This window comes from Somniosus microcephalus, chromosome 6 (genome assembly GCF_052327205.1).
Source record: "Somniosus microcephalus isolate GS21.2 chromosome 6, FLI_Smic_1.0, whole genome shotgun sequence".
Lineage (NCBI taxonomy): Eukaryota > Metazoa > Chordata > Chondrichthyes > Squaliformes > Somniosidae > Somniosus > Somniosus microcephalus.
In genome coordinates, this window is record NC_140992.1 from 173,520,617 (window position 1) to 173,533,633 (window position 13,017).

Genomic DNA, 13,017 nt, shown 5'->3' on the forward strand with positions numbered 1-13,017 from the left:
TAACTCACCCACACTTTTATATACTGTTTCATCTAAATTAAAACAAATGATATATTGGTTAGTAGCTGTGTTGCAGTATTAGTGTCTTTTCTGACAGCAGTGCTAATGAAACCACACTGCTGCTTTCAGCAGGATATGCTCTCATTAGTTGATCTATGTGCTACCCCTATCTCTTTGTTCATACATTTATAGTGGGGGATTGATTGCTGAAGTATCTCCATTACATAGATTAATGGATGCCAAACTTGGATTATGCACCTAACAAAGTTAAAATGTGGGACTTGAAATTATGACTCTGCCCTTCTGGAAACAAAATAGTAAAATCTGAAAATTGAGTGTGCCAATTATAGGTGGCTCTCAGTGGGTCAACATATGAGTTTGTGAATACATTTTATAGCCCTCTTATCTAGCACTACATTGCTCCAGTATTTTTCTCCACAGCAATGCAGTTCCAGGAATGTCTAGAATGGAAGTCGACAGAAAAGAGGAAAATAAGCCGTTGGTGGTTGCATTCCTACACCCATTAGTTGATAGTTACAGTGCACTGTTAACTTGGCTGGGAACTGGTGTTTGATAGAAGAGACCTGTGGGAGGAAATAAGTACAAGAAATTTGCTCGTCAGATTTTAGTTAGGGTTTCTCCATATTCTGTTGCTCTGTAAAAATGTTTTATTTTGTGAACTGTGTTTCTATAGGTTTTTAGGCCTCCAAATCCTTGGACAATGGCCATCATGAATGTATTAGCAGAGCTGCATCAAGAGCATGACTTGAAGGTAAGGCCCTTCTGATTTGTACTAGTTGCATGGAGCTCATTGCCACCGGGGGATTACACTGTGTGCTTCCATTAGAGCACAGCTCATGCAAGCTTGCTCCATAATTGCTGAGAAACAGCTGAGTATTACCGAGGAATCTCTCTTGATTGTGCTTAATTTTGTATAAAATACAAAAATGAAAATGTGTTGATATCTCTCTATTCAGGCTGGTTTTAAAAGTTGACAGCTAAAATTTCTTTCAGAAACCTTTGTGGGAAGGGGAGTAGGGAGGAAGTCTTCTCAAGGGTACAGGTCTTGTGGAGCTAGGGTTTAAAATACAAAAGTGTTTTACGTCAAGTTCCATTTCCCCTCTTAATTTCTGTTTTCTCAAAAATCATGTACAGTATCACCTGTCATTTTATTAAGGTGATAATACTGAATTTAAGCATTTTAAAATGCTCGCTAAATTTTGTTTCTACTGTTTAAAATCCATTGTCCTAAATTTTCACTCTGAATGTGACCAAATCCAATTTTACCAGATTGATGTTAGGGATGGATGGTGACATCGTGGAGCAGTCCATGAAGCTAAAAAGCTTGTACACTTCCATATTAGATGCGAATGTTGGAAATAAATGCATTTGTCATTTTTATCTTATCTTGGTATTTTCCCACCACATGTTGTTATGCTTGGAATTTGGAAATCACTTATTTCCATAGACCTAATTATGTAGAGTGCAATAAGGTCAGAAAGGGTCTGTTGACATCCCCACTAAAATAATGCACCTGCCGGGATAGTGTTGTATTGCTTAAACAATAGCAGGTATAGATGAATGCAGATATATTTGGTGAAAAGTTACTTTGTTTTAAAAGTAAATATTTTGACCTGAGAGGAAACTCCAAATTCCAGGCATGTTTATTGCTTCATTTAGACACCCTTCTCATTTTAACTGAGACTGCTGGTTTTTAATCTATATTTGGAGGTTATTTTTAATACATAATATTTGGCCACTTGGATGAGGTACCAGACCGCTGCAGCCACCTGTCATGGAGCCATATTGCTGGATGAATTCACTTCGCTGGAGTCGGAGTCCTCAATGTCTCGTAATGGCACATGGAATTGTCAAATCAACATTACTGTGCTAAATGATGAGGGCTTTTGATAGAGTAGGTAGGGAGAAACTCTTTCCACTGGTAGGGTGGTCAGTAACCAGAGGGGACAGATTTAAGATAATTCGCAAAAAAATCCAGAGGGGGAAATCCAGAGGTTTTGTTTTTCCACAGCGAGTTGTTGTGATCTGGAATGCACTGCCTGAAAGGCTGGTGGAAGCGGATTCAGTAGTAACTTTCAAAAGGGAATTGGATATATACTTATAAAGGAGAAATTTGCAGGAGAGTGGGACAAATTGGATAGCTCTTTCAAAGAGCCGGCATAGACACGATGGGCTGAATGGCCTCTTGTGCTATATGATTCTATGACTAACATCTGGTGATTGTTACTTTTAACCAATATAAGCACAGTGATGTTAAATGATTGGAATAAAATGCTGACTGCAGTCGTCTAATACCTTACCAAGTAACTAACTAAAATATATCACTTTCTGACCAAGCTCAGCTGGGAATTACTCTAATGTATGATGATTCAGTGCCCTTACTGTTGCTGGTCTCAATACTGCTTCCTCCAATCAAAGAACTGAGGATGCAGCTGAAATGAGGCCTTGTGTACAGCGGAGTGGTGGTTTAAGAGACTAATCTGAAGTGCTTTTTCCAGTGATATGATGGCTGTATACTATTTTCACATGGAGCCTGCACTTGCAGTAGGCAGCATAACTTTCTTTCATCTTTTACATGAAATGAGATATTGCTGTCATCCCACTGGAGAAAAATGGAAGAGATGTGTGCTTTGAATGGTGGCTGATCTCTTGTGATTCTGGGTCATGACTGAAGTTATTTTGCCTGGCTGTCAGCGGCATGTCTGCCTCCTAAAACAGAAACAGCCCTCCACTGAAGCATTGATTTAAGAACCCCCTTACCGCCAATTGCTTAGCATTTGAAAGCCTGTCTTGGCATGTGGTCAGCTAGCTTGTAATGGCTTCTACCCCGCCTTGTTCCACTTCCCGTGGTCATAGAACCAGTCCAAGTAGCGCTATCCCGAGGGTTTGAATGCACTTGTATGCATTAAAAATTGAAATAAAAACAGAAAATGCACAGCAGCCAGCTATCGGTATCTGAAAAGAGAAAAGGCAGATTAACATTTTGGGTGGAGGCACTTTGCCAATGCTGGTGAAGTTCTGGTGCATGGCCTCAGTTTCTGTGTTAACCTGTCTCTTCTCTCAGATGCTGTGGGTCGGCTGTGCATCTTCTGTTTTTGCTTCAGATTTTCTGTTCTTTTAATATCCATTGATACAGGCATTGGGAAGCTTTAATATCTGTAAGGCAAGTGGGAATACAGAAACGGACCTCTCCCTCTTCCTGAGAGAGACTTCTTCTGTTTCAGATCATGGCAGTATGGACAAGGGTGGTGGCCAATGTTCCCTCTTTTTTGGTGCGCAGTCCCTTTAAATTTGTTGCGCGGCCGCGCATGCGCAGCATCTTTTCCAGAGGCAGCAGTTGTTGAGTGGCTTAGGAGGGACCTCCCGATTCGTGCGCAGCCGCACGCTTTAGGGGAACATTGGTGGTGGCTCAGCATATTTCATTTGTCAAAAAATAATACAAGCACTACTTCAAATTGCAAACACACCCATGGGCAAACAAGGGTGCTATGGTCGCCCTCTAATGCATTTCTGGTAGTCATATTTTCGAGGAGTTTGGAATATCTTGGACCAGGACCACAATAGTTTGATCATGTGGTAAGCTAATCATTTATGGGTGGGTGCTATCTGCTGGCATTGGTTTGGAAGGTGGAATTAATTGCTGACTCTCTTCTTCAAAAAAAATTATTTTTCTAGTTAAACCTGAAGTTTGAAATTGAGGTCTTGTGTAAAAATCTGGCTTTGGATATCAATGACTTGAAGCCTGGAACTTTACTAAAGGACAAAGAAAAATTGACAAATCTAGAGGAACAGCTATCTGCTCCAAAGAGAGAGTCCAAGATACCCGAGGAGCAGCCTGTAGTTGTCACCACTGGTAAAGTGCTTTTATTTTTGTTCAGTATTAGATTGTCATTTTACTTGCAAAGGAAGAAACTCTGTGGAACACTGCATTTGTTAGTTTTAAATTGCTATTAAGGACATCCCATTAATTATAGATGGTTATTAACCTGTTTTTTTTTGGATGCTTGTATAGTAATGCAGATTATTGTTGCGCTTGATGTAAAATATGGGGTGGGTCAGGTTTCATTAACAAGGAGTGCGCTAGGACCCAGGGGGGAAGTGCATTTGCAGGCATTGCCGGTAGGCCAGATTGAAGCCTTGGCCTTTAGCTGACAAAGGAAGAGAAGTGGCTCCACAGCAGCAGGGAGGGGAAATGTTTTTCCAGTGGAGGAGTCAGTCTTCTGAAGGTTCAAAAATGCAAGTTATAATACTCTAACAGCTGTGGCCATTGTGCGGTCTTTTGGTGGGGTACAGCAGCTATTTTGATGTAATTGCTATATAATTCTAGAATTCATGATGTGCTGTACCAGACGCTACCACCTCAGTCCTGCCAGTAATGTAAGATGTAGAACGGAGGACACTGGAATTAAACATCCTAGGGTTTGGTATGCCTGCATTTTTGTGTTAATATTTTGCCATTTGTTTTATTTTCAACTAGCAAATAAATGATTTTCAGGGAAAAGTTTCTGGAACATATGTTAGATAACTGTTCAGATTTATATTGTGTATTAAGTTAATGTAGCTAAATGGGATGATTCATGTCTGTAATACCAAGAGGAAAAGGCTGTTTGGCCCATCTAACCTGTCCTGTTTAGCCATCTGTCTCGGATGAAAATATCCTAACCCATCTTCCCACCTCTCCCAAAATCAATCGGGCCTGATATTGATGCCATTTTTGTAATTTAGCATTCACTTCCGATCACTCTGTTCTCTGCTGTGTTGATCGCTCGCAGCCCTGATGCACCAGAAAGCTGTTTAATTCTTTTTCCAGTGCCCCTGCAGCTTAAATTGGTGGGGTGGGGGGAGGGGTGGAGAACTAAAAATTCTACCCGTAAGTATACTCATTGTATTTCTACCCACATAATGTTGTATGCCCTGTGTTGATTTTCACCATTTGCCTTCGTTTTTAAAACCATGGCAGTAAAGTAAATTTCTGACTGAATACAGAGATTTCAGTCGGCCTTTACCATCATACTACAAGGATTCCCAGTTATTGCGCGTTCATTGAGTTTATTCAATGTTTACGGCATGATGGGTCAAGCCGAGCATCGCACTCCTTTTACAGTAGATGCTCAAAAGAGATTGTAGGGTGTTGCACTGGGAACTATTGGAGTTATTTCACAAGTGTGAGAGACCCTAATATCAAGTGGCTGAGAGAACTTCTGCAGCACGGCAATAGTGCTGCATTGTCACATTTATCTAACCTGATTGCTATCCAGTGACCTCCTGTTGGAAAGTCTGGGTGTCGGATGAGGACTGCATGGGGCTCTGCTATGCTGCCTTTCACTGTTGAGTAGCCTGCTCGCTCTCATTCTTAAGGCTTACAAATGAAGAAAGGCTATTTGGGCGAGGTTCTTGAGCATGGCTAGTGGCCAGTGCCTGTGGAACTGTACCCCGACAGATATAACACCTTAAGGAGAGGAGGCGAAGCCAAGCGAGTCATGCACTTGTTTTCTTCTTTTATGTTGCATTATTTCTCTCATTGTTCCTCGATGCAGTTGATTGTAGTTGGTTTTAAGCCGTAGTTTTGTGTTCTATATTTAAAATGTGCTTTGTCACTGCTACTTCTGGTTTCAATTAAGAAGTGAGCGAAGGGAATTCCAATCTGCTGTGCTGTTCCGATGGTTTGCAATAATATTGGATGACAAAAGGTGGGGCTTTTTGGGGTTTCTTTAACGCTTGCATATTCCTGGCACCCTGGAGGAGAGTGTTTTCACTTGCCCAGATAGCTAGGTAAATGTGTAGTGTGTCCATGTAACGAATAGAGAATCTGTTTCAATTTATTTCAGCTGCTGGTTTTATGCCGTGCTTTCACTCTTATCTTCGGAAGACAGCAGAATAACACTGGGATAAGCCTTTGACTTGGTCTCTTATTGCCAAACAAACTTTATTTACAAAAAAATAAGTAAACAGTAGCAGCAACACAGCTGATATTTTTACAGTAGATCAGTTTAGTTAGCTGTTCGGGTAGTACAAAATAATAAATCGCTTGCAACTTGTATAATGGTTCTTGTCCTTTCGGAAGCAATCTCTAGTGTATATACCTTTTTATAAAAAATAAAAAGTGACCAGGACCAAGCACATTTAATGACTGGTAAATTTTAAAAAACTGCTAATCAAAAACACTTTAGAACAAATCCTCCCTTCCTCAGACATCTGCAACAACTGCATCGTTAGGCATGACTTCTGTGAGTGAAGCTGGTTTTTAAACCTCTTGTGTACCGTGACAATTAAAAAAGCCAAAACTGCTAAATTTTAGACGCATTTGACTTTAGTCACAACATTCAATTTATTAATAAACCTTTCCTCAGGTGCTGTGGTTTATCACATTTTAAAGTGGGGGGAGTGTTTCCACTCGAGACATACATTTCAGTTGGAACAAATTTCCAGTTGTCAGCTGTGATATTTTTCCACCTGTTGCACCATACAGTCATGAATATCATAGCTGCTAAGTCTTTCACTTAGCTTCAGCATCAGTAAACAACTACCCTTGGTTCCTCCCTTCCAGCTATCCTTGTTTCTTTGTACTGTACTTTATTGTGCTGCCTTTTGTTGCCCTGGACTACAAAGGAATGTCTGTCCTGGAAGTTCTGGTCACAAATAATCGTTTTTATTCATGGCAGCTTTTGTCTGTAAACTTCAATTCTTCCATTGTTCCATCTTCATATCCAAATAGGATATTGCCATCATCCCAAAAGTTGGGTGAGCTCCCTCCAGTTCTGAATCCGGTCCCTCTCCCACACAACATACAGAGCTTGCTCTCGGCCTACCCCTCATCCTTTCTCTGGAAGCAAGTTGGAACAACTGTGTTTTGTTTCTCTTGGGGTCTCGATGCTGCCTCCAGTGATCAAAGAAGCAAGAGTATGGTGCAGAGTGGTGACAATTCCGGGTGTAAATTTTCCCCCCCCGCAGAACAGTTGACTTAAAGTATTTCTCATCTTTCCTCTCTTTCCCCCCGCCCCCCAAGGCCAGCAATATCTTGATTTGTATGTGGCGATTAAACAACTTCTCGAGTGAGGTTGACATTTCTTCTGCTTTTCAAAAGTTCTTTTTTAAAACTTAAGTAATTGAAGAAATACATGGAAGTTCTGTGCCGATTTAAGGTTTATTAATTAATATACAGTTGAAATATTCCTCAGTCGATAAACTTGACCAACCATACTTCTCTTCCACACGCCCAATCTCAGTCTGGGAAGTGGTTTGAGTGATTCTAGGCTCCACAGTCCATTGAAGGTGTTCAAACGCAGCAATAAATGGCAATGAGTAGTTTTAAAAACCCATTGGATGCACACTCCTGCTGCAGTTTAAATCAACTATACTGCACACTTTTATCGATATGTAGCTTTCTGCAAACTAATACAGCAGTAGTTTACTTCTCTCACTTCATCTTCCAGAGGAACCTGATGACAGAAGGTTAACTCGGCTTCTTTACAACAGTAATGTACCTGTGTGTGACCAACTTTATTTATAGAAGTGCTTAATTGTGCACTTCTGTGAAATTTTCGGAATTCTTTTATGTTGCATGTCTGTTGAGTTTTTAAAAAACGTGAGTTTGAGAAATTGATCATCAGCTGAAAAATGTACATTGCAAACGGGAAAAATGTAAAATCTCGCTACCTAACAACAGCTATGTGTTCAGTTGGGACCTGCCATCAATGCTATTTCGAGGAAGCAGCACTGAAACATGACATTTCTTATTCGAGGATTTGTGCACCTGCTGCTGATGGTTTGCTAAGGAAAGAAATCAGCGTCACGCCCTGGCACCTTCAAGTAGTGGACACATTGGGATAGTCCAACCCCTGTATATGATTTTTAACCCCTTTTTCCTAATTAGCAGTATGTTTTTCATACTTTGGCTGAGAGCATTGTATTGATCTTATATATACCTTTAAATTGTTGAGTACTGTATGTACATTGTGGATAATTCCCAGTGGTGCAGGGCATAAATTGCAGTTGAAACCTGTAAATTAATGCCTCTTACAAGAGATTGAACAATCTCGTTGATCATTTCTTCATTGTTTATTTGTTTCCAACTTACTGCATATATGCTTCTTTACTTTTCCCCAAAAGATTCTTCATTAACTTGTTTATTTTTACATCTGTTATGAAGAAATGGCCTTTACTTCCTGAAAAATGACTGCCACTTGTCTTGGAATTTTACAAGTCAGTAGTAAGGAAAGGATTTGGAGAATTAATTCTGTGCTTTTGCTTTCCAGCTGCACCAGTAACTCCAGCCACAACCACCACGTGTGCAGCCACGGGCCCTCCACAGCCACAGTTCAGCTATCACGACATCAATGTGTATTCACTAGCTGCCTTGGCTCCACACATTACAGTCAACCCAAATGTAAGTAGATTTCAATATAATGCACCAGTAATAGGCAAGGTGACCTTCAGTATTTGTGACGCTTCAACAATCCTGATGCCTCATGTAGATGTTTTGTGGAGAATAGGGAACTTGCTGACCAATGTCTCTCTAATACATAAGACAGTGCAGTGAGTTGGCTTATCAAATATTTTTTCATTTTAACTATTGTGGTTGGGCATGAAGTCTAGCAGCAGATAAACCAAAAAACGAGATGCTAATTTTAATATAATGAGCTGCTCAAAGCTGCATTTTCAGCTTTGAGCTAGAAATACACTTGGGTATATGTGATGCCTGTTGAAAATGGGCACCTAACATTTTGGGAAGAATAATGGGAATGTAGACTTCCCTTAAAGCTGGCTTTCCCATTGTGACAGGACTGCACAGCCTAATTTTGAAAGTTTCTGGGAGTTTGTTTTACTGTATAATTGTTTGCCTGCCAGAAACTTTCTAAGGCAGTGTGTAGTTTCCACTTTATATTTAAAGTGGCAGCATGGGGTTCTGCGTGGGAATCCCATTCTATTTGTTTTCTAGAGGAGGAGTGAGGGATGCCTGGCGGGTTAGGTTACGCCACAGGAGCATTTACCACACCATCAACCCCTACAAACCAGATAAATTGACTGAGGCAATCAAGGCACAATTTGTCTGAAGAATAATGCCTCGAGGCTGTGACAGTGTTATCGTATGCCTGAAGCAAACTGGCAGCCGTGCTACACCACAGGCCGGGGTGGCTGTCTCACTGCCACCCATTTCCACACAACACGATCCTTCCAGGCACCAACAAGGAGCATCACCCACATTTGCCAGTCTGCCATTCACAGCTGTGTACACCAGGTGACTCATGCCAGAACCAGTTGATTGATCTCCCTATGGACAGTGCTGTGAATTCCTGTGACATGGCAAAATCAGTTGCGCACGGTGGGGGTTATAGATGGAGCATATGGCCCTACAGCCACTGCCCACAATTTCTCTCCCTACATGAACTCCTGTGCAACCACATGTGCAAAATCATGCATGTCGACACCTACCCAGCAGCAGTCACAACCTTCATCCTCAGACAGTCAATGGTGTCCATATTTGAGTCACAAAGAAGATTGCATGGTTGATTGCTTGGAGACCAAGGATATTCTTTGCAGCCATGGCTAATGACGCCGAGACATCTGCGGACTCTGACCAAATAATGGTGCAACCAGGCACACGAAGCCACTAAATTCATCAAGTATACTGTAGAGATCCTAAAGCAGCACTTCGTGTCTTGCTGCTTAGGGTGTGCTGCAATGCAGTCCTATTGGAACTAGCTAACCCTTTCAGAATGTATTTCAGGTACTATTGAAGTAATTATTTGAATTGCCAGTCTGTACACCATTCTAGAGCAATTGTATTGGTCCTGTTCATGTGTGCGGCGAGTATTGGAAAATCAAGCTGGTCGGAGTGCACGTTTGTAAAGAACCTGGCTGATTTTCCTTCCATTGCATTAAATGGAAGGAATATTAGGCGGGTTCCTTCACAGGTGTGCCCTCCAATTGTTCAGATCTCTGATATTCAGTACGTCTGGGCACAGATCCAGGAAAATTTCTCTTTATATGGTCTGGCTCTGTTAGAGCACCTGTAGTTGTTTTCTCCCATTGTTCATTTTTTTGGCACACCAGGCAAAAATAGCCCTGCCCGCACCTACTTTTGTCTGTCTTGGCCTTGCTACTTCCAGGTTCAAGATCTGTATCACTTAGGTTGACAGGAGCAATGAATTGACCAATCTTGGTTTCAAGATCCGCACATCTTGCCATGAATGCGTTCAGTGACCAATGCCCATAGATGTACTGGTGCATGATTTCTAACATGCTTTCCAACGGTTGTAAGCTTGTTGTGGGTTAGGTGCCTGTTAGATCAAATGTTTGATTTAGTAAGCTTTGTGTTGCGCTGGTCAATCCACCTTTTTTGGATAGAGAAGTCCAAAGGCCACAGCTAAAGTTGATGCATAAAGGTTTCATTTATCTCGAGTAGTTGTACTGAAATCTTAGCCAACATCTATTTCATTGGAAAATAGGAGCGTAATTTGCTTTAGAACCATAGCAAACCATGTACCACAGACACTTGCGAATCTGGGTGGCAGTTTGGTAACAAAACTAAATTAACTAGATTAAATGAACCAGTATTCAGCCAACTGGTGAGTAGTTATTTACTTGATTGATATCCACTGGGAAATGTTGCCATTCTACTTGAACTGCAGTCACATTATGGGTCAACATCTTATCTGCAAGGCAGCCATGTAAGGGTAATTTGTTTCTTTTTACAAAATATCTCGATTGGATAGGTCAGGTCAACTGCACAGCCGACATTCTACCCTATTTTGTTTTGGAAGAATTAATTTATATGTTGAGGTTAGACAGATATTAAATAACTAACGGGTATGGTTTTCCTCATTCTTTGAATGTAGTTTAAGCTCCCACCAGCCTCTTCGATCTTTGGAACTTTAATTTTATTTAATTCCTCACATCAGCTTGACTCTGCACTTCCATTCTCAAGAATTAATGCATGCTTTCAGAATGAGACCATAATATTTCAACAGATTGGAAGAATACATGACCAAAATGATGCCAAACTTTTAAAGTACAGTGTTATTTCCTGGTTTGGCTGGCATGTAAAGGTGAAACGGCATTCAAGAAACTAAGACCATAATGATGGGAAGCATGAGCATTACCAATGCACCATTTTCTCCCTCCCTTCTTCTCCTCCACCCCCCCCCCCCCCCCCCAAAACCCTCACCAATCTCTTACCACACCACCTCCTGCCCCCAACCCATTTTCATGCTTTGCTGGTTCCCCATGGCCACTGGTTTCGAGTTTGAGGAGGTGGAGCAGAGTTTGCTCCCATGCTGCTGCCACTTCCCACTTTTGCTGATTGCTAGGAAGCATAAGGTACCACCCAGGTGGAACATTGCTTTTAATTTTCACCTTCACGCCTTTCAAGGAAACGTCGTGACTTCTACTGCTTCCCACTTAGCCAGCAGAACAGGTTAAATTGGAGCCATGCTGCACTGACAACTCTCTTTAATGGCCCTTCAATACAAAGGCTGGATGCAGTTTGTGTTTGGTTTTTAAGTGCCTTTCAAATGATGATTACATTAGTGCTTTTAACCTTGGTGTATCTAAACTAGTTGAAGTTTTGCAAGTTGACTCTGAATTGATCCAAGATTCATTTGGGTTTGAGAAGTGTTTTGAGTTTATTTTAAATGCAGAAGCACCTGCTTACACATCACTTGGGTAAAGTGCCACTTGTTAAATGGCTCTGTGTTTGATGTATTAACCTGCTTCCCTTTTTAGATTCCTTTGTTCCAAGCCCATCCTCAGCTGAAGTCCTACGTCCGGCAGGCAATAGAGCGTGCTGTGCAGGAGCTTGTTCATCCTGTTGTTGATCGTTCCATCAAGATTGCCATGACCACCTGTGAACAGATAGTCAGGAAAGATTTTGCCCTGGATTCAGAGGAGTCACGGATGCGAGTTGCAGCCCATCACATGATGCGTAACCTCACCGCGGGGATGGCTATGATTACGTGCAGGGAGCCATTACTAATGAGCATTGCTACAAACCTAAAGAACAACTTTGCCACTGCACTACGGGTTAGTAAATCTCGCTTTTAAATGGTACACATTTCTCTCCCACCTGAACTTGTAGTTAGCTCACTGTTTGCTGATCTGGACTGTACTCTTGAGAGACAATATGATCCCCTGCCGGAAGGAAAATCTCTTCCCAATTATTGATGTTCTTTTCCTAGTGCCTGGCTATAGAGCAGCGTTAACAGGGTCAGGAGCAGGTCTTCAGCCCTCCCCTCAACTAAGTGAGGATGGGAAAAATTGTATTCTTATTATGGGTTTGGATCTCCATTCTTGCTGAGTGGGTTTCATACTGATGTGATGACTAGTATTTTGGCAATGTAATTGCAGTCCTGGTCTGAAACTAAAGGGACTGTTTCTGCTTGCTACCTCCAGAAAGCACAGGATACTAATGGTTTGCAATATCTGCACCAGTGTAAATATTGCACACCTCACATTGGCACCTGAAGTGTATTCATGATTATCACTTGTAGGATGCCAATTGCAAATGTGATTGGAGTTCCGAGGTGGGTACGCTGCAGCTGAACGAATACCGGTTATCATAAAGCCTCTAGGGGAATCGAGGGATATGGAGATCGGGCGGGAATATAGAGTTGAGGTCGATGATCAGCCATGATCTTATTGAATGGTGGAGCAGGCTCGAGGGGCCGTATGGCCTACTCTTATTTCTTATGTTCTTATAAGCAGTACGCACCGAGTCATGAGAGAGGACTGTTTGAATATAAAACCTAGGTAGTGGCAGATGGAAGCTGCTGATGTCAAGGTGGGTTGTAAGTAAAATAGTGTGTGGTTCCCATGGGCTCAGTATGATTTGAAGGGAGGAATGGAAAATAGGTGCCAATGTTCCTGCTAAGCTGCAGTCTGGAGGTCCCACGCAGACCACTCACCAGCTCTTGTATGGGAGAAACCACGCATGTGCAAAAGTTTGAATGGGGCGAGCAGCCACTTAAAGGGACCACACACCAAAAAAAAAGGGAATGT

At 41.6% G+C, this 13,017-nt stretch overlaps 1 protein-coding gene across 13 annotated transcripts in view; it reads left to right on the forward strand.

Moving 5' to 3' along the window:
• The window catches only part of cnot1 (CCR4-NOT transcription complex, subunit 1), a 239,717-nt gene that overhangs the window by 184,694 nt on the left and 42,006 nt on the right, over positions 1-13,017 (forward strand). For all 13 annotated transcript variants that reach the window (XM_085990940.1, XM_085990937.1, XM_085990939.1 and 10 more), the window contains 4 exons: positions 695-772; positions 3,697-3,874; positions 8,277-8,407; positions 11,746-12,042. In XM_085990940.1, coding sequence (XP_085847066.1) covers positions 695-772; positions 3,697-3,874; positions 8,277-8,407; positions 11,746-12,042 — 684 coding nt within the window. The remainder of the gene's footprint in view (positions 1-694; positions 773-3,696; positions 3,875-8,276; positions 8,408-11,745; positions 12,043-13,017) is intronic.